We start from the raw sequence: 27074 nt of genomic DNA, 5'->3' as shown, positions 1-27074 counted from the left end.
ATGTTGTATAATTTGGAAAACAGAAACTCATTGGTTTTGCAAATATCGATATTTGTTTCCTTTTTTTACACAATGAGGAGAAAAAGCATAACGAAGCATAAGTTTTTACTGGATATAAAGACAAAATAATTAAAAGCTCTATATAGTCTGTAATTTAGGAGTTTGCTAAGATATTTTATTGTATTTACATATCTACAACACAATAGGTAAACAGAAAATACTTCTCTTACGAAATAATGTTTCAGTTACGCAATTATTTAATTTAAATTATTAAAAATATTGATAATTACAGAAACAAAATTATGGGTTAAATATCTTTTATGAATTGTATATTATATTAATTGTATATTATAAGAGTTATTTCTTATCAAAACAATTTTGCAATAAAAACATTAGTTTAGTTAACATAATAGTTACCTATTAAAATCTATAGTTGCGTTAAAGTTTTTCCTGTATGATAATATTTTATATTGTCATTTCATAAGATCGCTTTTCCAGTGTACTTTTTACAACAAAATTTCAATCACACCTGTTAAATTATGGAAATCGAAAATATATCATCTTCCCGTTCTACTACCTGTTCCCATCATTTTGGTAAAGATATTTTATGCCTTCGCTATAAAACATTTGTGATTTTTCACTGAAATATTTTTTGATACAATCATTTATAAATTTTTATAAAATACTATTTGATTTTCATCTTTTAATCTCAATAAGTATCGTCAAATTTTTTGCCAGCTAGAAAATATTACAGCGAAGAAATAAATAGTAATTTGGGAATTCAATATATAGAGAATATGGAATATGTGATAAAACTACCCAATTAAATATTCACGTAACTCTTTTGTACATTTTGTGCCACACATGCTCTAGTATCGCAATGATATAGAAATGGTGAGAATTGTTCCAAAAAATATTTTAGTGTAGAGTCACAAGTTTCAGAAGACTAGTTGTAGAATGAGAATGTGACTACATATTTTCATAGCATCTACAGGTATGTGTCAAATTCCGGTCCAAATACCATAGTAAAAACCGAAACGAATGTATGGGATGACTTAATATATAAAATAATTATTCGTTCTGTTTTAGTGATTGATCCTAATTATATTTTGATCATCTAATTCCTATTATCAGTTATTACTTTTACAACAGAATGTGTGTAAGTACAAACATAATGAATGTCCGAATAAGATCGTATTAAAAATTAAAATTTGAGCAATATAATTTTATTGTATACGCTACGGTAAAATATAATTATTATAAAAATGTAAAAGAATGTAAACTTCTAGACGTATAAAAATAATTACAAAGTTTCATAAAATTATATACAAAACCACAAAAAAAAATTTTTTTTTGCTGAATATAAAACATCTGGAATTGAACTGGGACTTTCGTAATTTGGACTTTATAGTTTACTCAACTTAGCTTCTTCGATGATAGGATATATATATAGTTTCATTTCAATGTATTGAAAACATGCATATGTACAATCTAAAATGTCACCAAAATTGTATTTCGATATTTATGTATTAATGTTAAAGATATAGCTTCTTAAAATTGTAAGTTACTTATATTTATTTATTTATTTATTATTGTTTAGTCCGTACCTTTCGACTTTGGACGAACTTTCGGTTTTATCTACCTCCCCACTTATCCACTCTATTATATTGAGTACTATATTAAGTAGTACAAAAATTTTTTACTGCAGAATGAAATGTCATTAATTGATTAAGAAGAACACAAAATTCGAAGCAAAAGTTTAGTGTAACATCAATGAAGTCTTGCTTCTTGAAACTTGTTAGGTTAAATTTATCTAATTATTAATCATCTATCAATTATTAATATATCTAGATTCTTAAATAGAAATAGCCTTTATACGTGATCCGTTACTACAGGTAAAATATAATAAAACGAAAGAAACTTTTGGGACAACCAAATATAATGCATAGCAATTAAATATATTTTGCAATAAATTTGATAGATACTAATAGAGAAACAGAAACATATTATATATATTAAAAATCTTATTACAGCGAAAAACAATATGCAACGTGCTATGTTACAAATAAATGGCATACCAACTCAAGTAATTACAGAAGGTCGTTGGGTAGAAGAAGGCCTTGCAGAGTATGGTAAGAAAGACATAGTACTTGTTATTACGGGTAACCCTGGCATTGCAGAATTTTATGAGGGATTTATAAAAACTATAAAATCAAGACTTCCTACTGAAGTACCTGTTTGGGTGGTTGGAAATGCTGGTCATGTACAACCACCGAACAATTTAGCAATTACTATGCCAAGTAATTCAACTTGGAACGAACATTATAGTTTAATGGCACAATTAGAGCACAAGGTATTTTTATTTACTAAATTTTATTGCTTTGCGGAGGAAACTTTAAATCGTCATAATTTAATTACAGAAAGACTTCATAAAAAAATATGTACCAGACGATGCAAGACTGCATCTTATTGGGCATTCAATAGGGAGTTGGATGATATTAAATATACTAAAAGATGATATCATTGCTAAAAAAATAACCAAATGTTATCTATTATTTCCAACCATAGAACATTTAGCCACAACCACTAATGGATGGATATTCACTAAAATTGTAAGTTCTTTCGTTATCAAAATATTATTTTACATAGTAGCATATAGAATGTCAATTAAAAACTAAATTTTTTCAGATATTGCGCATTGCATCCTTTCTCATTCTTATTGCTTGGACTTTTCAATTTCTTCCACATGTTTTAAAAATCTTTTTTATCAGTATGATAGCACTATTAAAAGGAGTTCCTTCAAAATACAATAACGCGTTACTTCAATTGGTAAATCCTCATGTCATAGAAAGGATAATTAAAATGGCAAAGGAAGAAATGGAAATAATAAAAGAACGAGATGACGACATAATTTCAAAATATGCAGATAAATTATGGTTGTATTATGGCAACTGTGATGGTTGGACACCAGTTAAATATTATAAAGATTTGAAATCTAAGCATTCTGATCTCAATGCAGAACTATGTAAGCATGGTTATGATCATTCCTTTGTTTTGCAGTATGATAAAGAAATGGGAAAGCTTGTTGCCGATGTAATTAATGATAACATATTGTAATCTTAAAAAAGAAAAACGATAATTAATCTTTTTGTCATACTTTTAAAACATATATTTAGTTGACAATTGATGATTCATAATATTTTAAAGCTTTTATTAATATTTTAATAGTTAAATAATTGTTTAATGCTACTAAAAACTTCTCACATAAAAAACATTGGTATAATATGTTTCCATTCAGCCTTATTAAAATCATTACTCTGTGATTTGAAATCCAAATTTTAAATGTTTTTACATGAAAAACATTTCATGCTTAATGTTACTAAGTGTTTTATCATGTACTAGCTTATTAGCAATAACTTGTGAGAGATATTGTATTATATGTAAATATATTGACATTATACTAGATTATCAATTAAATTTGGCTCCTTTATGAATTTCAAAATTGATCATGGATTTTTCTATTTATGAAGTTATCCTCAAGAATTTTGGTTTTATCACAAAATCTATTATACTTTGAGCAGTTTAGGAAAGGATTATTAGCAATACGCCTATTAAATTATTGAATTATATTCAATTTATTTATTATGTGACAGAAATTGAAATGAAGATGTCAATAATATACAAAAATATATCTGTGTCTTTTAATTTACTTTTATTGTCATTTATTATATCTAAATTGCGCGTGTGTGTGGCGCGTGTGTTGGTGAATACAATTCAAAATAAAATACTAATATTTTAAAATTTTGCATGTTTGTGTGATTTCAAAATCACAAAATTAATACGTTCTATACTGAAACAATTAAGCGTTATTTACTTTATATGTTAAGAAGTAAATATGTTATTATACGATATTACATATGTTTTATTTAAATAAAAATGGTCTTTTCCTAAGATGTACGAAGATTTTTCTGGATGATTGTAAGTTAGTGTAAAACTATATATATAATAAAAAGGATTAATATATATGTAAAATAAGAAATGTACTTCGTTTAACTTACAAAATTAAATCATAATCTAAATTCAAATATAACTTAATATACACATAATGTTAATATAATTTAGTATTCAAACAAGTACTTTATGACTAGTAACAAATCAAAGTTACCGCTTAAAGCGTGATTAAATGGTCGGCTTTCTTCGGCAATATTCGACTGACGCAAGGGATGAAGCTGACATCTTTTGAGTCATACCAACATTCGACACTATATTTAACAGTCTGCAACTTGCAGCATTCCGTTACATAGTAGGGAGAAGAGTTTATACATTACGTTTGTTTATTAATTGTATAGTTAACAGGTACCTCAATCTCAGTGTATTATTTTTAGGGTTAATCTTGTTGAAGCCATAATTCTGTGATTTGAAATTCAAGTTGCTTAAAATGTCGCGTGTTACTACTTTATTGCTGCTTATTTGCATCAACGCGGGGTTATCTTATGGTAAGTGTGAGACTTCGGAATACTGAATTTGTTCTTCTAGTAACAGGATGGTATCAACATAAAAGTAATCTGGTAAAATTAGATACGTACGACAATAACTGATTCATTATGATTATTAACTATTAGAAATCCAGAGTATTGCACTCAAATTTGGTGTAATCCATCTGAAATCTAGATTAGATAATAATGGATATCGTCAGCAAATACATTTTTTATACTTACAACCTTTCGTAGCTGTTTTCGGAGAAAGAAATACATTATTGATTTTAAAAGATTTATATTTAATATGTAACAGCATAGATTAGTGTATAGATCTATGTATCATCTATAGATTGTAAGCATCAAATATTATAAGAAATGAAAAATTTTTCTGTATTATATGTTGTATAAAAATATTAATATTGTTCATTTTACGTTTTTATGACTATTATTTGAATGGTTTTTTCTTCATATATTTTGACAAATATTTCAATTCTTTCTTCGATTATATAGTATTAAATAATTAGCAAACCTAATTACATTTTATTATTTCTCAATTACTTATTTTATATAGTTTTATGTAAGATCAACATTCGTACATTAATACATATGCAGTTACCTCTGTGAATAATTAACCATATCGTTCAACATCTCTGTTTGTTATTATAATGATATTCAAAGAGGAAAAAATAGTCATATAAAAATATAAAAAATTTAGAATTTTGTGGGTAACTTAAGATTCTCTGATGGACGTTCATAAAAATTGATTAGGCTGTAATCTATTATAAGTAAACATTTTTTAACTACTTTCGATTTTAGAATAAGAAGTATCATTGTTTAAAAATATAGCTTACATTGCTATTAACTAATCAACATTAGTAAGTTATCTTTTCATTAATGCCATCTTAATAAACATTGTTTGTATATATTTTAATTTTATCATCAAAATAAGTGGGTTTGTATTAAAATTACGTAAAATTGTATTGTTAAAACAATTTGAAGGAATTGCATAAGTACGTAATATATCGACAAACTTAATAAAAAATAAGTTTATAGCCTTTTTTAATGATTTTAATAATCTAATGGTTATTCCTAGAATATTGCAGCAATCTTTTTTCTTTCAATTTTCTTTTAATTCGATAAATAATTTGAAAATCAATTTATAATTTTACAATTTATAATAACAGCGATCACGATCATCGATTTGTATGAAGCATACACTCGAATTATAGTTTCATATTTTTTACTTAGTCGACATCATCCTTTATCTTCTCATTTTAATTTGAAAGTTTGGTTTATCTGAATCGTTGAAATATAAGACCGGAAGCTGACGCTATCAACGACAGCTATTTCATTTATCTACATATTTTATGTATATATAAAATGAAGTTATTAAATTGACTATAATTAATTTAATCAACTGAAATTTTTATCATGTAGTTACTTATAATTTCTGTGATTATAAATAAGGAATAGATGTATAATTCTTTAATTATATGATGAATTAATAACAATATATATATATATTAAATGAAAGTATTTATAGGAATTAGGAATGTTTTCTATTTAACTAAAATTAAACATAGAATACACAAATAATGATATTAAAAACTGCGTCGAGTATGTAAATAATGCATACAGTAGAGTATTTAAAATGGTATATATGTAATTATCTTAAACAATATTTAGCATAAAAAGAACGTTCCAACAAAAAATATAATAATTAATATTTTCTCATAATTTTTCAATATCATTTAATTACGTTTTTTTGTATAAATTCTAGCATACTCGATAATATTTTAGTTATTATTTATTCATACATTATATACGTATATAAAATATATATATACGTGTGTATGTATATTTATTAATGTCCCCAAACGAAATTAATTGTTTTAGGAATGGAGTGCACGTTCGGGAACAAAAACTTCATATCACGAGCAATCAATTCATGCCCAGGATTGCTTGATCCTATGGAAAAATCTTATTGTTGCTATGATATTTCTAGTGAAAAAATTTATTGCTGTGATGCTATGGAATTTGGTTTTCAATCGTCATGGTAAAATAATTTACATTAATATTTTTGTTTATGTAGTCTCTTTGTAATTTTGTTTATGCTTTTGTTATGTGTTGTTTGTGCATAAAATCGCCAATTAATTAATGCTACATTAAAATAGCAACATCTAAATATCCGTTACTAATGATAGTATGAAAAAACTCGGCAAGTCAAAAATATACTGTTTAGTCGGACACATGTAATGGTAATGGTGACATTTTTAAATGAAATTTCAAGGTCATCATTGTTTTTTTTAATGGAACCATATATTTAAAAATAAATATATTAATATTATTAATAAATAATAAAAATATTAATCTGTTTGTCGAAAAACAATTACTTCAACAAATATCTTGACTTTAATTTTGTTAAATTGAGTGTATGAAAGACAAGGAAAAATGCGAAACGATATTCTTGTGTTTATGTTGTCTGAGGAGTTTTCTCACACAACAATAGATATAAATAAGACAGATATTTAAATGATCCCATTTAGTTGAGTTACACACCATACAATGTAAAGCGCAGAGGAAATATAGTTCATTCTGATAACTTGAAATTGAACTGATATTTTAATAATGATATTGATGACGGCACACATTATTCTGACCACCTATTCAACTTTTACTTCCACTTATAGATATGATAGCCGCTTGAAAAAAAATTTATCATTTATTCAATAGCAGCGAGGTAAGCTAAAACGAACGAATTGGTTCTGCAACCATATTCGTTGAAGTATATATTGAAAAATATGTACTTAGGAGTGATTCATCTCAGGCTCATAGTTAAGAGCAAAGTTATCATTAGTACAACAGTTTAAACAACGGAAAAATATAACATAAATTAAAAAATAAGTGATAAAAATAATATGAAATTTATTTATTTATTAGAAATTGATGAGACAATCATGTTTACCAGCTTTCCTTTACCTACGTTATCTTTCCAAAAACAGATCTCGTCCGTTGACTATGACATACGATACTTGTTCATCTTACACCACGTTAGTTTATAATATTGCTTATACTGTTTAGTTCATCTTCTATGCGATAGATATTACTAAACGAGAGAAAGGAAAGTTTAAACAGATTCGCATCGTCAATATCATGGTCTTTACCATCGTAACGAAGGCGGGATGAAAAAGTCGGTGAAGCGAATTACATTGAGCAGATATTTCTTCGCATTCGTTGTAACATCTTTGTATGCTATGCTATAGCAGTCTGATATTAGTTATAACAATTGTTCATTGTAGCATTCGTTCATTATAGCACATCTTACTATAGCATGTAATACACACATATATGCATACATGTATGCTTTAGCATAGCTAAGTTCAGTTCATTTCTTATCTTTCTGTATATTTACAAATTAAAACGTGAGACGTATAAACGCATTCCAGACAAACGCATATATATATACAATATAATCATATCGGTATATGAACTTCACCCAGACTTAACTCAAACTTAATCCATTATAGTAAATTTGTTACTAAAGCAAAAATATCAAAAATATCTTCAGGTTTATAACTACCTATTCTATTACAATATATTGCTCTTTCTATTACTATTATTACTATTACCTATCTTTGGATCCCTCATTCCTGTCCCCTCGTGTCTCCCCCTTCTTATCTTCTAGATATCCTAATCATTCTATTATTTCTTTGTAACTCGGTCCCTCCACTATTTTTTCCAGTCTCACGCTTCTGCCCTCCATTACTCTGCATTTATCCACCCAATGTTCTAAACTCTTTATTATAACACTATGTTCTTCCTTCAACCAGTATCTGTTAGCTTCTTCCACACTTCTGCATTTAAATAATTTATTATTACAGGTTTATCAAATCAAGTGCAAATGTCTTTGCATTTTATTAATTTAACTTAATTCATATACGTTAGTTCATAACAACATCTATACGTGATAATATTTATATTAAAAAAATGCTCATGTTTTCTGTAAAATAGTGCCTCTGTAACACATCTATTAGTGTTTTAATATATGTATTAAATAAATTGTTACTAAAATGGTTGAAATAATATTAAAATTAAATAATAATGTAATAATTTAAAGTGTCCATTACAATACATTATATACATAAAATGATTTAACTTTGCTTGATTTTGTTTCATGAATTCTTTATAGGATAGTGCTGATAGCGGTTACCATATTAGCCGTTCTGTTTACAATAACAGTATTCTGCATATCATGCCTATGCTGTAGTTGCTGCCCATGGTATCGCAGACGTCATCGAGGAACAGTTTATGGAAGTAAGAATCTTTTTGTATAATATTCGCGTTTTAAAAATATTATTCTATATCATTAGACAAAAATTTTCATAACAATCGTCAATTTAATTTTTGTTATTTTTCCTTTTTACTATTCTTCTTTTTATGATATAAAAATTGGTCTAAGCATTTGCAACTAAACAGATATTTAATTAAAGTAGTTGAAAATATTACTATTACCATATATGTAATATATAGACCACTTTTTATATTATTTTATATACTCAATTTTTATAATGTATCATATCTCATGAAAATATTAATTTATTGATTTTATTTCTTTTTTATATTGCTTCTTAAACATGTACATATAAATAATATTATTTAATTAAATAACTAATCTATTACCTAATTTTTAATTCGTATTAAATACTTATTTGTAGAGACAGTCAAAACGAATATTAAAAAAGAAAGACAGTTTATTTACTTATAAAATAGATTTGCAGGGAAAGTAATAGCTAATTTCGTCCTGTAATTATTTTTAGGGCCACCTATGATCTGAATCCATTTCATCACATCTTCCAATCTCCTGACATTACATATAATATTTCCTATAAGTATATATCGAACTACATATGTTTTTTAAATATTTTGACTTCGCTTTCTATTTGTATATTCTTAACGCATTGAACTTATGTGCTTATAACATTTTTTAACGTATACATAGATGCGATTTTGAAAACTATGTAACGCTAAGTACTTCAGGAACAGTACTTTAATTGCAATATGATACGGTTTTGTTGAAGAAACGATTCTAGAAATATCCTAATGACAAATCACAGTGTTCAGCTTACATTGTTAGAAACAATGTCAGAAAATTATTTATTACTTGACAATATAATGCGCTTAATATTACTACATTGTCAAGTATAACAACTACATATACTTATTCAACGTTATGAATAACAATTATGTTGGTAAGACTTTCACGCGTTTGCCTTGAACTCTTTGCATGCCAAAAAAATTCTACGACCTTGAATTTTTAGGTAATCAAAAGGTGATCAAACATTCCATGATTAGCTTTTTTTTTATACAAAAGATGTGATATTTTTTTGCTTTTTTTTATATCTATGTTATGTAACAAATATATCAATAATATAAGGCGTTTGTAAAATTAAATAAACAGGCGCGAGTCGTGTTTATTTAATGAAAACTAATACACGTATAACGATGTTTATTATATTTTGTATTTATTTTAAAAATTCGATCTTATAGATATATGCACTGAAATATAGTACATATTTACTTGTTAAATACCGTATTGAAACCGTTATGGAAGTATAAAGTTTATCCATATATTTGCAAATTGCAAGATTTTACTTTTGCCAGATTACACAGCGAAACAGTTGACTTCCATTCTTAATACATAATATATATTTTTATACGCGATTTTATACTGACATACACAAAGTATTGTGATAATACTTGTGACCCATTTTTTGTTTATATGTACTTCAATGACTAATGACAGAAAGCTATTGAATTTTGTAGAAAAATGTAAACTTATGATATATAACTAACATATAGATAAGTGCTTTTTATTGTAACATTATATAATAAATATCTTTGTGATCTTTCAATGTGAGCAAACATTTTCTTCCCACTGTCACATTAAGAATGTTAAAGTATAATATTTCAAAACAACCATGTTACTAAGGTATGTATTGTAAAATATAGGTCACCTAAATTGTCTAACGATTACCGTTAATATAAAAATAAAATGTAAATATTAATTTATTTTTAAATCTGTTTCCATAAAACATGTTGAGAGATAAGCTTTAAAAAAATATTAATGCAAGATAAGATAAACAGTATTATTAACAATACTTGGAATTACTTGGAATATTTTTCTCTCGTCATCTTTTCTGAAATCGTTTTCGAAGCTTCGTTGTTGGTTTGGAATGCATAATTTGTAGAAAATTCGAAAAATGAAATATCTTTTATTACAGAATAATATATAATTTTACTTTTATACGATGAATATGAAAATTGCAGTATGATTTTCTTATATCAATCGCGAAAAGTATAATTGTTCATAAAAAAATTAAATAAAGACTTGTAGATAATGAAAGTTTTTCAAAATATATGTTTTTTTAAACAATTTATTTAAGCATTTCACATACAAGTGATAAAGTAGAAACAAAAATTGACACATATTTGTTGAATTCAAATATTCGTCTACTGTCTCTATAAATAAAATATTCTCCAGAATTGAATTTACTTTACGGGAATTTTGTTCCAGAAGTACACGTACCTAGTATGGTACATGTAATTCAATCACCCACGAGTATTCCACAACCAACTCCACACTATATAAACACTGCGTATCCTACGAATTCAGCAGGTGATTATTAAATAAAATAATTTTAAATAAATTAAAAAAAGTAGCGATAGTATCTATATATATATTTTTGCATAAAAATTTTAATTAACTTATTTTAGATACAATTTACGAAAACTAAAGATGAACTTTTTAATATTTATTTTATTCAGTATTAAATATTAATTAGTATTGTGTTTTACAAGAATATATAAATTTATCTATTCTTTTACTGTTATAAAATTTAAATTGCCTCTTTCTAGGAATATCACAACCACCGATTTATTCTGAAGTTATTTATGAAAAACAAGCACCTTATAATCCAAATTATATGTCTTCAACGCAACAGTAACGTCGAATAATGTTTGAGGAAGTCCCATCACAAACCGTGTATTTTCGAAACGGATGCTTGTAACATGATTTTTCGTTTGCAAGTGTTACTCGTCTTCCCCTTCCAAGACACTAAAGACGCAGTGAAGTTCCGAGTTTTCACTAATCTTCCTTAATCCTAAAGAGCTAAGAAATGGGGTACTCGTACAATTATTACATTTAAATTACTGCGATATTTCAGTTGAACGCAGGAAATATCAAGATCAGTATTTATTTAGGATATGCGACCTTTTGGACGATTTTACAAGATTGTGTCCAAATGGACAATTCAATAAATTATGAACATTTTATTTATACGTAGCCATTTATCAACAAAATGAATTCGGTGCCATATCAACTCTATGAAACTAATATTTTTTTTATATCTAAAAGACTACTAATAGTTACATAACTACACTCCAAATAGTCAATTTATAAGGAAATTAATATACTGAATTAATATGAACAATGTATTATTAAAGCTCAAATGAATTTGAAATATTATAGATACCTTTAAACTGATATAAAACATAAAAATATTGTATGTATTTGGATTCACATTTTTATAGAAGTTTCTGATATTTTTTTACGTATTATTTATAAGTATCTTATTGATTATCTTTATATATTACCATTGAATTCTAATTTAGATTTTTTAAAATATTACTCGCTATATAATTACAAATATCTAAATATTAAAAAATATATGTTAAAGTGTACTACTATGTTTAGTTAATTATAGACACTACTATCACAATGTATAATTTGAAAATAAAACGTTCGATTATTTATTTCGTGTTTAAAATCACTTCCTTTGTTTCTAAAATATATAATTGTAAATAATATAATGTTTTCGTACAATACGATTATATTCGTCCTACAATTCTTGAAAATTATATATTATATATTTACATAGTTTATATATTATAAAGCATCATATACATATGTATATTGTACGTGTTACTTGTATTTTATATTAACATTTTATCATTTTGAAATACATATAAAAATTAATTCTTATATTGGTAAGCTAAAAAGAAACCACATGACTTATGGGAAAATATATATTTCTGAATATCTATGTTACAATATGTATATATATATTTGTTTATTTATATATTATGTATATAAATAACTTACTATGTATTAATGTTTCACAGTTTTTCTTTCTACAAATTATGTAAGATAATTTTTTAATATAAGGTAAAATCGAATATTCATTGCTAAATCCATAGAAATTGAGATTTATTAGTGACTAGTGTCTAATTAAAAGAGAATCGCACATTTTGGTTATTAACTTAATGTATTTACTTCTATATATAAAAAAAGCAGTATTAAATATATTTGTATTACATGTAGAAACTGTGAAACAAGGGAACTATTGTATTCGAGTTTAAATATAAGTTTTCTTTATCAATTGACCATTTCCCCATATTAATTAAATTTATAAATACTTATAAATAATTTTGATTATTGTTTTTGACTGTATATAGTAACCTATTCTCCTCGACGCTAAAATTTCGAAACCAATACATAAAATTAATATTTTCCAGATTCAAAAATAAAACTTAGCAAATATAAATAAGATTAAAAAATTAATAATTTTAGTAAATATTAGCCATATGTAGTATAAATAAAACATTGAGTCTCTTTTCATCATAAGTAAAACATAAAGTAACCTTGCATATTAGTTTGCTTCCACTGTTTAGCAAGACATTCAGTTATAGCTTTTAATGGTATTACTTTTATATTTTTAATCTACACTATTAAAACTTCTACTTCCAAATAAAATATTACAAATTATAATTTCAAAAATTGTTTATACAACATAAATGCGTCTATCTCATTCTTATAAAATCCATTTTACGAGTATTAGTGTTCCCTTTAAGCATACAAATAATTTTGACATATTACTAGTAAAATTATATAACCTATAATTTTTTTAAACAGAAATATTTGTCATTAACTATTATTATAAACTAAAAAATTTATGTTATACGATTAGAACTCTTTAAATAATGATCATTTTATCTTCTATCATCCAACATATTAGCTCTTAATAAAAAATCAATGTCTATAGCAATATCTATCATGCAGTTATTGACATTAAATTTACATAGTTACATAGTTAATTTCATCACACAAAATTCAATTTTCTACCTGTATGAAAGAAATTTAGATCATAGGACGGCCATGTTATTTTATCAACTATCGCTCAAATAAAATTATATTTTGTCAGTATTAGATTTTATAACTTTATAACTAAGTATGTAATTTATATTGGTAACTTATATTGAAATAGATTGAATTAGTGCAAATTATTTTTTCACGATATAGTCACAATTCAGTCAGTGTAATGTTCCAATGTATAAAATATTAGAGTCCATTATTTTCGTTTGTCTCATATCTAAATCTACAATCTACTAACATCAATTACATTCATATAAATATTTATTATTTCTGTATATTGTCTACGAAGAAAGGAAGAAATAGTATCAGTCATATTTTGCTGTATCTCCGAACTCTATTGTTTCTTATTAAATGTTACTAGAATAGCCCTAAAAATATTTCAACAGTACTTTTTTCGATGATATTAGTAACATATTTACAGACATAAAAATGTTTACAAAATGACAAATATTAACTCTGTAACTTCTTTTCTTACATATTAAAATTTTCGGAGATATTGTATACATAATTATCATACAATAGTTAATTAATTACGACGAAAGTTGTTAAAGTTCTTTTTTTGTATAATGCACGTATAATTTACTGGTTAAATTTTGGGGTTTAATGCTCATTGTATTTATATTATACATTATTTTAAGAAAAATCTTAGTACAAAAAAGTAATCTGACAAATTCTTATTTCAAATTCTTATCATATTTAACCACATTCCATAGAAAGCTGAAAAATTCTGGAAAATCTTTGTATCTACTTACCAATGCTAGAATATATGTGTAACACAATACATTTGAGTTTTAAAGAAGACACCTTTGCTCTAGGAGATCACACATGTAGATTGTGAAGTAGCATTTTCCATATTATTGAGATTACTATAACTACCTCGAAAATTTACATCTTCCACTTTTAGCGATAATTCATGTGATCGGTCTTCATCTAACGGAGCAGTTGCTGAAGTATGACTAATAGATGAATGGCGAGATCGAGATAAAGTTCCTCGTTGATTACTACTTGCTGATGGAGCTGGACTAGGAGAAGGACTCTCTGGTATTTGCTCTTGTTCTTGTTGTTGTTTTGTTACAATTAGTCTGTTTAGCAAAGAAATCTGACCTTGGATACTGGACATGAAAGGTTTATATCCTAAACTGAAATGCAAATTTAATTTTTTCTATAATTTTTTAAACTACTTTTGTTTTAAACACACATGTTGTTGATATAATACATACCATTCAGAATGAGACCATTTCGTTAATGTAAGAAGACCATCTCTTAAATTAATTACAGAATCAAATGTTTGCATAGGAGCATGTGCTGCTCTGATAGTTCTAGCCATAGCAGGTGCATCACGTAAAACAGTTGCTAATACTGCAGCCCATCCTAAGCAACCACCTTCCAAAAATAATTGTAAAAGATATCTAAGTTGCACTTCTGCACGACTTATAGGTGCACAAAGTGAAGCGTTATGAACTTCCGTTTGTTCTACCGGATCTGCTGAAACCCAACATACTGTTCCTACTCCAGTTCCAACAATTGATTCAGTATCATCTCTCCAAATAGTACTGCTATCACTAAGAACGCTATTAGCATCTATAAAACGGAAACAAAATTTATTTTTACTTAATTTAAAATAATGATTTTAAATTTTGATTAAATTTATGTAATAAGATGATGCAAATACCATGTAACATGTTAGCTGTTAACTTAGTTTCAGTGGCAGGAAATTGTGTTTCTAAACTTGCAACAGGAGATATTAATGTAGTATAAGGTGGTCTTCCACTTGGTAAACTAGTATAACCACTATCAGGCAAATCAACAACAAAACTAGAATTTAACGGTTGTTCATCTTCTGGACTTTCTAGACTAACCGATCTTATAGAACGTAGAGAGGTAAGGCTAGATCTTCGAAACTTTTGTAAAGTTGGAAGAGATAGCACGGGATAAGCAAATGAAAAATCTTCATGCACTGCTTTTAACGTTACAACGTAATCATCTATTTTCGCTGCTCTATCGCGTTCTCTGGCAAACCATGTAACTAAATGAAAATCTAATCGTGCAGCAAATCTGCCTAAATCTGCGAGCCGCTTTGCTGAAAGTAATCGACGGGCATGACGTTGTAGGATTACGTCAATGAAAAATTCTTCGGCTGAACCTTCTCTAAAAAGTAATAAACACTTTATTTTAGTACATATTGTGCATATTTTAACAGCTTTGATCAAAATCTATTTTAGAATTTAATTTCAATAATTAAAACATACTTGCTATCAGCCTTTTCAGTTTTAGGAGTGCTTGTAGGTACAGACTTTTTTCGTCTCATAACGACGTTTCTAGTCTTTTCAAGCATTGAAGAAGGAGCTATATCTTTGGCTACTGAATCAGATTGTACTTTAGGCGTTATAGTAGTACTGTAACTTCGACTTCTTGAAACTTGCATAGTTCCTAATACTAAAGATAAGTCATCTTCATGAGGTGAGAGTGGCGGAGTTTGAGGAGGTCCGCCTAATTTTGATGTTCCGCCCCAAGATGTTCTTGGTGATTCCACGTCGTTTGGATCTTATAAAAAGAAAAACGAACATATAAAAATAATAGAAGCGGTATAAGCACAACAAATTTTTTATGTTACCAATCGCTCTAAGGAAGCGAACAAGATCTTTTGACAGCTCCCATCTTCCTTGTTCCAGAGCAGCGTCCAATAATAAAGTAGCATGTTGCCGACTAACGATTGAAGGTTCTAGGTTTTGTAAAATTATTAAATAGCTAGCAGCAGTATCAAGCTGTTGACGTTGTAAACAATCTTGCAATAATTTCTTAGGTGGCCCAGCAACAGAAAATAAATAAGGCCATAGTGCTATTTCAGTCTTTCTAGCGCATTGTACAACTGCTCTAGCCCATACTCCTGGAAATTCACGGATGAATTCCACCACAGAAGGCAGTTGAGCATCTGGGATTGGTTCTTTACTAGTTGCTTCTTCTTCCAGTACCTCATGAAGTAAAAGCTCTAATGAATGTGGAAAGTATGGCAGTCCAGAGCACGAACGAGCAATTTCCCAAGCATGATATCCTAAATTGCGGTGAATAAGTTGTCGCAATATTTGATGGAGATAGACTTGACTCTACAATTAAAATGACAACAATTTTTAACTAGAAGGAAGCATTCCAATGATATTATACTTACTGTAAGTTCTAATAGACTGAATGGCAACGAAAATGGGGAGTTAGTATCCGAAGTAAAAAGTACTGTGTCGTTTTCCGCACCCAATAAAATGGCATCCTCAAATAATATAGCCAATGGATAAATACGTAAATGGAAAGGTAACATTATTCTCTTGCTCATAAAAGTATGCGTTTTTTCTTGATGATTTCTTGGGAATAATGGAAGCCAAACACGCATGCCATGAGCACCGCAAAATAACCATAGAGCTTCTGTTAAATGAGGTTTATCTCTTCTTGATCTCCATGGTACCCAAACATTTTCTACATAAGAAGCTAATACTGTTGGAGCACTACACGTAAATAGCTGTAAAATATAATAAAATTAGAAAAAAATCCTTTATATTAAGTACAGAAATATTATTCACATACAACTTCTGGAGTATCAGTACAGTGTTCCCGTTGAACCATAAGAAGACGCCCAGATACGTTCAACAGAAGACTTTCAGGATGTGGATGACTGCCAGCAGTTTCTGCACGTATAGTGGTTAAAGTGGCACTTACAACACAAGCAGGATGAACACAAAGTCCACTGATATCTACAGTTTGCAATCTCGTTAATTCTATACTTCCTGCATCTAAAACAATAACGTTTTAAAACAATTTCCTTACCTGTAATTCATAATGTTATTTTCCCTCGTTTATTCTTACTTACCACTATTGCTTTCTATTACCATGTCATAAATGCTAATTTGTGCATTAGCACAAAACGTTAAGAGCCTGTCTTTTAATGTATTGAGCAGTAATACCTGTGATGGCATTCTAACAGTTCTAACGTAATTATTATCCAAACGTGTATCACGTGGATATATTCTAACTTCGTCTTTATCATCTAATATTGAATAACTACTGGCTATCAAGAAACCTCGATGCCATAATAACCCTCCTGTTACAATAAAATCTCGCTCTTGTGTTTCATTACCAAAAAGTTTCCATTTACGTGAAGGTAAAGAATAATGAGCTAGCCCTGTGCGTCCAGCTACAGCTATACTCATACCTTCATTATCAATAGCAGTATACTACAAAAAATATACATTTAATAATATATACATAGTGTGTCACTGTATAAAAATTTTGGCAATCTACACATAACATGTGGAACTAAATACCCTTATTGGCCAATTGGCACCACTGTATGCAATAGGAATAGGAACAACTAGCCATTGCTTACAACCTGCAAGTGTCTGTGTTATGGAATCATTAGGAATTTCACTACCAATATGAAAAGTTGAAATATTTGTGGAAACTCCACCACCAAGATTTAAATATAATCTATCTTCGCCTTGTAAATATAAATGTCCATGATGACCCTATATAAAAATTCATTGTTATTCATCAATGTTACTAATAAAAGATAGAAATTATGGAAATACGTGTTTTGAATATGTACCATACAAGGATTAATAGTTAGAGGACTTTTTACAAAATCTAACTGTATTAAAGAACATTTTAAATTAGCTTCCTCAATTCCATTTTCTTCAACCAAAGAAGGAGTTGGAGACTCTCTTAACATCCAAAGCTGATAGCCTTCGGCAGACCATTCCTAATATATATATATATATATATATATATATAAAATCAAAATAAATAAAATGTATCTAAATAATACCAAGAACTAATATTATAAAATCATATATATATAGTAGTTAATTCACTAACCATTGTGTGGATATGTAAAGGATTATCATGTGTTAAGTCTACTCTTAAACCATAATCCCATTTTAAACTACAAAGTAGCAGAGCTCCAAATGTACTCCATATTGCTAGGCCGCCACCTTCCCAAGCTAGTGCAATGGCACAACTATCAGGAGTCCACCTTAAACATCTTACACGGCCTGGTCTTCCTGGATAATCTTTTGAGGATAGACTTAATGTATGTGACATTTCTAAACTTCCTGTGGTTTCATCAACATAGTACACTACACCCTCAGAACTAATAAAATATACATTATAAATTACACAAATTGATTTTAAAAGACAAAAATTTGTAAAGAGAGCATACTTTTGTCTTCCAATTGCAATAAGACGATATTTATGATTTACAGCTGCACAGGTAGCATCGTCAACATCCCTAGCCCAAATTCCTTGTACTTGCTAAAAAAATAATACTATTGTAAATTATTTACCTATATATATCAACAATAATTGACATACATTAGGATCAAATTTTAATGACTGTGCTGTGAGAAATGCTGCTTTGCCAGTGTTTAATACAACTGCAAATCCACCAACTAAAGGAGAATATTCAATATCGGTGACAAACACATTGTTTTCAGTAAGTGGTATAGCTACAGTAGATATTTGTTGATCTACACTAAATGGTATTCTTCTTAGGTCAAGAGAATAATCTCGATTTACTGTACCATCCCACTTATGACGTATTACATGACTTGTTTTTGTAGCTACCATAAGCTCATCACGTATGCAAACTAAAGAACTGATTCCACCATCTATCCAAGCTGATTTTTCCTAAATAAAAAAAGTTTTTCTTATAAATTATTTAATCTACGAATGAAAAATATATTTGTATATTTACTTACAAATGTCAAAACTAAGGAAGGGATAACTTCTTTAATAAAAAGTTCAGCACTATCCCTTTTTAAGCTCGTAACTGGAGAGTCTCTTTGTTCGTAGAGACCCCTTCCCTCTGGACTGGTATCTTGCAAACGATAAAATAAAAGATAACTGTCTGATGTCTAAAAACAAATTAACAATATAAGATCCTTCCTTGCGATATAATTTAATTTGTTACACAATTTTTCATACCGCAATAACCATCATACTGGAGTCTGGCCTCCATTGTACCAGAATATTGTCACCGTGTTTCTTTAAAGAATCTGTAGTTCGTCTGATGAACACAATGGGCACACATGGCTATATGAAAAATTAATATTTTATAATAAATTATACAGTTGTACTAAAGTAATACATGTCTTTTACAACATTATTTAAGAAGAAATTGTCAATGAACATACATAATAAATGAGAAATATAAATAACAAACATATGTACAAGTGAAATTATAATAAACAAACTATTATACAACAATTATATCAAAATATTTCAATATAAATGAAATAAAATTGCTAAGTAGAAATATTATTTATTACAAATACAATTCATAAATAAAGAAAGATGCTTTTCATATTCGATATTATGCATTATAGAGGACTATGATTTTATTTTTTAGGGCATTTATAATAAAATTACAATATTACATTTATAATACATGCCTTACAATACCAGATGGTAAGAGTATCCGTCGTTAAGACAGCAAAAAGTATTTTATCCCTATTGCAAACAACCGCAGTTATTTTTTCTGGTTCTGTAGTATTTAGAACCCGTGGCCATCCAATAGGAAAAAACATGATTTAGCCTTAGGATTGTTCCTTTTTTACGTTCACATTCCTGTTATGTTTAAGTCGTCTTTTGGTTTCATTCTTTGCCTCGAAGAATCTGACAAGTAAACACGTTCTAACCTCACCATTTTACACGAAGCGTACATACTAGGTTTCTCATTTCTCATGTAACGAAGCGAAGTGAAGTTTTTTGACATCCACGTAGCCTAAAGCCTACAAGTATGAAAACTCATTATTCGCACTACTTATCTAAACGGCGATGTCATCTCATTTACAATCCCTGTGTTATGTGTAATCTCTATTTTAGATACACATTTGAACGCATACGTGTTTCTCATGTGATTTGTATACAATAATTAACATAAATGTATATAAGCAAAAAAAGTGAACGGCGTGAACTTAGCTATACATATATGCATATATATATATATGTCTAATTTAAAAAAAATTAATATTTTGCACATAACAAATCAAATTATTCGAAAATATATGATTTAAAACAATATAAATTAAAATATACAATATGCGTATACTTGTAGTATATATATATTTGAAAATAGTTAAATTATTTAATTTTTTAAAATCCAACATAAATTAAGAATAATTATATAGAAAGATCCTCGTTTTATTATAAAAAGTTTTAATTATTCCGTTACTAATTTTTATTTATATGATATTGTATATACATATATATGTATGTTATATGCACGATACTTACCAAAATTTGGTTCCAAACTAATATTTAAAAAAATAATGTTTTAAATCATTTTTTAAATATATAAGAATGTCTAAAATTAAGAACAAATAAAATAATTATTAATTTATTTATAGATTCAATATGAGTACGATATAGAGTGATCGAAATCTGATACAAAACTGGTACAACTGAAAAATTGTTGTACCAATATATTTGTTCTAGAATGTTTACATAATTAACATTTATCATGAATATTCTTATAATACTCTTAAATAATCAGATTCAGATGCATTGCTGATTGAGTATCACGAACAGTATAAGAACGCGTCTGTCTAACACAGGTATATTCTACTTACTCGCGGGTTCGAAGTCTGTACATTATTCGTCAATATCACAGAACCTCAGATCGAACATTTTTATGTAAGGCTTCATACAACTTTCACGTACCCTTACAGTAAAATCGACGCTTATCACAAATAACATTATTGTTGTAATACTATTATTTACATATTCTCTAGACACAGACCTCTTATCAATAATATAATATGTAATCCAGACAAATAGAGTTCACATAAATATCTTTAAACATACTCATTTTCGGCGGTTATAGGCAGCCTTTATAAGAGTTCGAAATCATTTCGTAAGATGGAATGGAATTATGAATTTCAAAGAGGGCATTAAATCTGTCATACATATATAAGATGTAGATCGTTTTAAATGACAATTTTTGTTAAAACTCTCTAATGCTATATCAAAAACAATACATATATGAAAAATATGCAATCCGTCTATAAATGCAAATAACGTCATCCAGTAATATATATACAACTAACAAAATACATTAAACCATGGTAAATACACTTGTACATTAACCAACGTATTTGTACATCATCAATTACTTTACTTAATTTCAAGTAAACGACTGATTGTACTCCAGAGATCTCTTGTATAAAAGTCGTTAAAAAACATATACGTGTATGTAAATATATCTCTTGTTTAATCTATTGAAAAACAGAGAGCTGGTCATTCAAAAAAAGAGCAAGAAACAACGAATATATGTAACGGTCTATCTACGATAGAAATTCTCGAGAGTAATTGACGTCTAACAGGTGGGTTCCATTGGCGGTGGCATGGCGTTCATTTTGGGTGGTCGGCCAAATCCACGCGTTCCATCTGGCCCAGACGGCATTCTCGTCACATTCTCTGGAAGATGTGTCAACGCAATACCACTGTTGCTTCTGGGCCGACAATAGCTACCCTGCTCAGAACCGGAAGAGCATAGAGACAGCCTCCTGGAACCTGCGTCAAAGGCTGAATCTCGGCTGCAGGCGGACAACCTTCTCAAAAATGGCCCGTAATCCGCGGACCCGCGGCGACTAGAATGATAACAAACACCACTGCACTCGGAGCCGGAACTCGAACAACAAGAGAAACGCCGATTCTCTTGATAATAGTAACTCGGCGGGAAAACTGGGTGACAGTAACCGGTCTCAGAACCGGAAGAGCAAGCAGAGTAACGTCTGCCGAAACTTCCGGTTTCGGAACCGGAGCCTGAACCGGAACAGGAAGACAAGCGACGCAGAATGAATCCGTTCTCTGAACCAGAGACAGAACAAGCGGACAACCGACGAGATAACCATGCATCCGGTGATGGGGGTCCTGCAACAATAGCGTTATAGGGTGAGTTTTAGAAGATACAGGGGAAGAGAATAATTTTTTTTAACCCTTAAGCAGTGAAACTGTTTGACGACCGAATATATATGATATTAAAAAAATTATGCAAAATATAGACAATCTCAAATAATAATCGATAAGCGATAGGACAGCAGGACTGTAAATTTGTTCATCAAATATTAAAATATTTTACTTTTGCTTAACTCTTATCTGACTTGCAGCAAAGTGTTAAGATATGTAGGATTCGAGTTACTTAGCTCAGAAATATAACAATAAGGGTTTGATTTATTTTACATTGACTTCTGTTAATAAGCGAAAAGTAATGAATGAATTATTGCACTGTATACAGTTAGCACGATACTTCAAATAATATATTTTTTATATGGAAGAAATTTGAAGGAATGCACTGAAACATTTTGCTAATGATGCAGATAGCTGATGCAGGAATTTGATGAATCATTTTCTGTGCTTAAAACTAAGTAACTGTTCGTGATCAGTTTCTTATTAATAAATTTGGATACAATTAATATTTTTCCTTCGTAATTGTGTAATGCTTTAAGAACAAAAAGGATATATCTATAAAGTTATCTTCCTCTCTTTAGAATATCGTAAGATATGAGTAATGTGTATTAGGTATAAGAATTCAAATTATGAGAGCCTCGAAAACTTGTACATCGCAAGAAACAGCATAGCAAATAAGTAATTTTCAAACCTTGGAACGGATGGCCCGGATAAGCGTGATACATTGGGTAACCATGAATGGGTTTCTTATGTCTGGCTCTTCCATCTTCTGTCTCGGATCCGCTGGCGCAACTCGAGGAGTTGTAAGCTTCCTCTTTGGTCAATCTTGTCAGGGCACTTTTCTTTGCTGGTTGTTGTTTCCTCTTCTTGTCGCTGGATTGTTGCAGCTCAAACACCTTGGCATCGCCCAAGGTCATTTGTAAGGCGGTACGAGCGGACGCTGAATCCGTGAACTCGACCATGGCGCACTCCTCGCTCGATGCCAATTCTGGCCTTTTGGCGATTGCTTGTCGCACCTGATAATTGATAGATTATTAAGCGATTGCTCCTATTAATTACGATTATCAAAGATTGTCTTTTCAAAAAAACGAATTTTATAAGTTTCTATCTCAATCATATTTTCTTCTTTCCCACTCTTTAAATCAACGTACCAACAATTAGGAGCGCGAAAGATAAAAAAAGATGTTACCTCAGCTGGTGCTGGATGCCCAGGTCGAAGTACTCTAATGAGAGCGATCTCTCCACACGGCCTGAAGATTTCAGCCACAGATTCGACCGACAACTTCTCTACCGGGAGTCTCGCGGCTAATATCGTCCTCGATGGGGTGGTTTGATCGAAAGGTGGCAAAGGATCGACTCTTCGTAGCTTGGTACCCTGTGGATTTACTTGAAGTTTCTTTGATTTTGCCAAAGCAGCTCCAACGACCCGCCAATCTCTGCTTAGATGTTTTACTCGTTTGAAACTCGAGATAAGCTTCAGAGATACGTATCCTTCCTTGTTCCTTTTCACGTGTTTCAGGAGAAAAGCATCCTTCACGATGTTTTCGTCCGAGAAGTAAAATTCCACTTGCGCGCATATCTTCTCGGCCAATTCGTCGCTTGGTGGAACAAAATCGTCTTGAGTGGTTGTACTTACTTCGGTCGATGTTGGCTGTTTCTGATCCTTTGGATCTCTAACGACATTTTCTTCCAAAGAATCTGCTCCCGAATCTGGATCGCAATTCTTCTGTTGCTCCATCGCATCGTTCACTTTTTTCTCATTGTCAGAACTTCCACTGTCTGATAAGTCGGCCTCTTCTCCTTTGGAGCCTCTTCGATCGAATGAAAGGCTCACGTCGCTGTCTACAGAGGAGATGCTTTCCCTCGTGTCGGATTTTTTCATCGGTGGTGGAGAAAACATCAAGTTGCCCACTTGATCCCTCGACTCTTGCTGAACATCCACCTCTTCCATGTTTGCGTTTCGACCCTCGACGATGAATCCCTGGATATCCAAGAGTCCAGTTGATTATATATACTGTATATTTGTCGAGTTAATCCATTAGAGAAACTGAATTACAACCTGTCCTTCGGAGAATATCTTCGGTATCTCGATATCTCGTATTTCGATAACCGATCCTTCCAACAGTCAAACGAACATCACGCGTTTCATATTAGAGATAGAAATTCGTCGAATTTCGTTGATAGCTCGTTTCTTACGATCGATCACACTCGAAGATAGTTGAAACGGAGACGACCAAGTCAGATCGAAGAATCGAATATGTTCACGATCAATTTGCTTCCGATGGAATTATATTTTCATGACTCGAAACTCGAGACGTTGATGTTTGCCTCGAAGAAAAATTCGTCTGGCCAATGGCGGTGATCTCTTCCTTCCTGTCACGTTCGCCGATACCAAATTGAACCTGCGAAGACAGACCAGCGGGTCTATTAAACGAATCGATGGCACACTGACGATTCTTGGAGAGGGAAAGTATGGAGGACAAACGATTCTAAAGGAGGGGAGAGACTATGATAGCGTTAAAGGGACGATTACAAAAAGGGGGAGAAAATAGACTAAAAGAGCCGATTTTCCCGCTCTCGTTGGGAACGCGTGCTCGTTCGCCTCGGAAGGGGAGGAAAGTGGGGGACTTGCGCGATTCGTGACAGTTCGGGGAAGAGTGGCCTTCCCGAAGGCGCGTCCACCTCTTTAAATACTTTCGCCCACAGGTCGCGCATGCGTGAATATTTGTCTCGCGACAAACCTACCCTGAGGTCGTGACCTTCCTAAATACCGGTCAAGAGTGAGGCTCCGGGAAGATAGAAATTACTTGGCGAAACCTTGGAAAAATAAAAATATAGACACCAGAAGGGTTGATGAGCGAGTTTGCCTGTTCTTTTATATACATGTTTATTTTAATCGAATCATTTACAAAATGTAAATACTTTTATATTCAGTCAGGACTTTTTGCTCGAGAAAAAGTCAATTGCGACTTTTCATTCAAGGTTGTAACGTTCCGTATAGAGGAGAAATGAGCAACGTATAAAAAATTATTATCCTTTATTCAAGGCCTGTAATACTTTGCACGTGTAATATAACACGTAAGAGTTACGTCAAACATTGTTTCCAATCTTGTCTCTAACACGTTTCTGTAAAAGTATGATAGATAGCAAGACGAAATTTCCAAGTTGAAGATATCATTAAAAATTGACCTAAAATCTCGCGCTGCTCCAAAGCATCGAAACAGATAACATTGATATTACATTTGATCATAAAAGCAAATTAAAGGTTTGATAGTAAGAGAACCTGGTTAGAGAGATGGTAAACGAACGGATCCAATTAGTCGGTCAAATTATTAGCAACCAAATACGTTAAATTAACAGTGTTACTGTTAATTACTTACCGTAAGAAGCACAGTTCCAATATCTTACACGTAAAAGTAAATATTGACACCGATGAGTAAGAAAGATTTCCATTCAAAATCGTTACTTTCAGTGGGCTGCGTTTGGGAAAAACGTAAAACTAGAAGAGCGACGCGAACTCCTCGACTACTTGGACCTTGTCTGCGTCTGTCGCGGAAGCCGGGATGTCGAGACGACTGCTACAGGAAGGAAGGACTTCTTTATGGTGGTGGTGAACCTCGGTAACCTCGAAGAGACCCGGCGGGCTTATTCACAAACGCTTCGCATTGCATCCGGACGCTGCCAGCATAATAAGATATAGGTCAAGTGCGGCTGGTACCATGTATGGCTATACCTGTGGCGAGGAAGGACAAAGATATACGTAGGTTATCGTTGTCGAATCGAAAGGGTTCATTCTATATCTTCGTCTTACCGCCTCTTTGTCTATTTCAGTATACCACCTGTCGTATATAAAACTTCTTAATCTCGCTTAAGATTAATACCTACGCACAGAAAAACTCAATTAAATTTATTAGCGTATCATATCTAAACTGTGGATTTCTATGCGAATTCGCATTTTTACCCATATTAATAAAAAAAGTTCGATTTGAATGAAAGCATGCCTGTAAATGTTGTAAAATAGAATGTATCGAACACGCACAAACTTTAACACTCGTAAAGAAATCGTTTCATTTTATTAGCTTAATTCTCTATTTTAAACGACAATTTAAGGATAATTTAGTATGATAATTTAATATTTAGTATTTGATGTCTAACATTTGAGGAAATCTTCCAATGTATTTAATTCTGTGGTAAATTTATTTTACACAAATATGAGTCTGTTAGTGGTTCTTGTGTCGATGTTTAACAAGACCAGAGGTGTAAAACGATTGATTTTAAAATTATGAAAAATGTAATTAAGGGATAATTACACAGAAAATATTATCATATCAATAATTTATCGTAGTAGGATTCAGCGTATTATTAAGACATTTATTGTCTATCTAAAATTATATGTATCAAGGTTACATTTATAACAATGAAAACATACAAAA

The 27074-nt window shown here is 30.1% G+C and overlaps 4 protein-coding genes across 8 annotated transcripts; 2 read left to right on the top strand and 2 right to left on the bottom strand.

The window, feature by feature from the left end:
- Positions 1-1631: 1631 nt before the first annotated feature.
- LOC117204412 (lipid droplet-associated hydrolase) lies at positions 1632-3911 on the top strand. Its single transcript, XM_033441768.1, has 4 exons — positions 1632-1895; positions 2034-2353; positions 2421-2612; positions 2689-3911. Exons 2-4 carry the CDS (start codon positions 2045-2047, stop codon positions 3115-3117), a joined length of 930 nt encoding a protein of 309 aa, XP_033297659.1. The 5' UTR covers positions 1632-1895; positions 2034-2044; the 3' UTR covers positions 3118-3911.
- LOC117204413 lies at positions 2893-12290 on the top strand. Of its 4 annotated transcripts, none has more exons than XM_033441771.1 (6): positions 2893-3025; positions 4386-4496; positions 6375-6534; positions 8668-8792; positions 11053-11154; positions 11394-12290. In XM_033441771.1, exons 2-6 carry the CDS (start codon positions 4439-4441, stop codon positions 11480-11482), a joined length of 534 nt encoding a protein of 177 aa, XP_033297662.1. In that variant the 5' UTR covers positions 2893-3025; positions 4386-4438; the 3' UTR covers positions 11483-12290. The 4 variants fall into 4 exon arrangements, with proteins under 4 accessions (XP_033297662.1, XP_033297663.1, XP_033297661.1 ...); XM_033441770.1 differs by lacking the exon at positions 2893-3025 and adding an exon at positions 4177-4315; XM_033441772.1 differs by lacking the exon at positions 2893-3025 and having other exon boundaries at positions 4176-4496; positions 11056-11154.
- A 385-nt stretch (positions 12291-12675) lies between these two features.
- On the bottom strand, positions 12676-20615 carry LOC117204410 (guanine nucleotide exchange factor subunit Rich). The gene is made up of 17 exons (XM_033441766.1): positions 20375-20615; positions 20124-20298; positions 19657-19764; positions 19431-19586; positions 19045-19359; positions 18893-18984; positions 18550-18823; positions 18281-18433; positions 18000-18200; positions 17546-17909; positions 17263-17468; positions 16856-17197; positions 16304-16793; positions 15939-16233; positions 15362-15837; positions 14910-15270; positions 12676-14828 (listed from the first exon to the last, which is right to left on the bottom strand). Exons 2-17 carry the CDS (start codon positions 20256-20258, stop codon positions 14501-14503), a joined length of 4296 nt encoding a protein of 1431 aa, XP_033297657.1. The 5' UTR covers positions 20259-20298; positions 20375-20615; the 3' UTR covers positions 12676-14500.
- Positions 20616-21129: 514 nt separating this feature from the next.
- Positions 21130-25316, bottom strand: LOC117204379 (la-related protein 6). 2 transcript variants are annotated; one of them, XM_033441706.1, is made up of 4 exons: positions 24701-25316; positions 23831-24622; positions 23333-23657; positions 21130-22605 (listed from the first exon to the last, which is right to left on the bottom strand). In XM_033441706.1, the coding sequence occupies exons 2-4, from the start codon at positions 24590-24592 to the stop codon at positions 22049-22051; spliced, it is 1644 nt and encodes a 547-aa protein (XP_033297597.1). In that variant the 5' UTR covers positions 24593-24622; positions 24701-25316; the 3' UTR covers positions 21130-22048. The 2 variants fall into 2 exon arrangements, with proteins under 2 accessions (XP_033297597.1, XP_033297598.1); XM_033441707.1 differs by having other exon boundaries at positions 23831-25316.
- Positions 25317-27074: the final 1758 nt, after the last annotated feature.

This window comes from Bombus bifarius, unplaced genomic scaffold (assembly GCF_011952205.1).
Source record: "Bombus bifarius isolate JDL3187 unplaced genomic scaffold, Bbif_JDL3187 scf7180000007978, whole genome shotgun sequence".
Taxonomy (NCBI): domain Eukaryota; kingdom Metazoa; phylum Arthropoda; class Insecta; order Hymenoptera; family Apidae; genus Bombus; species Bombus bifarius.
Note: the sequence above shows the minus strand (reverse complement) of the source record. Positions and strands in the feature narration are given on the sequence as shown.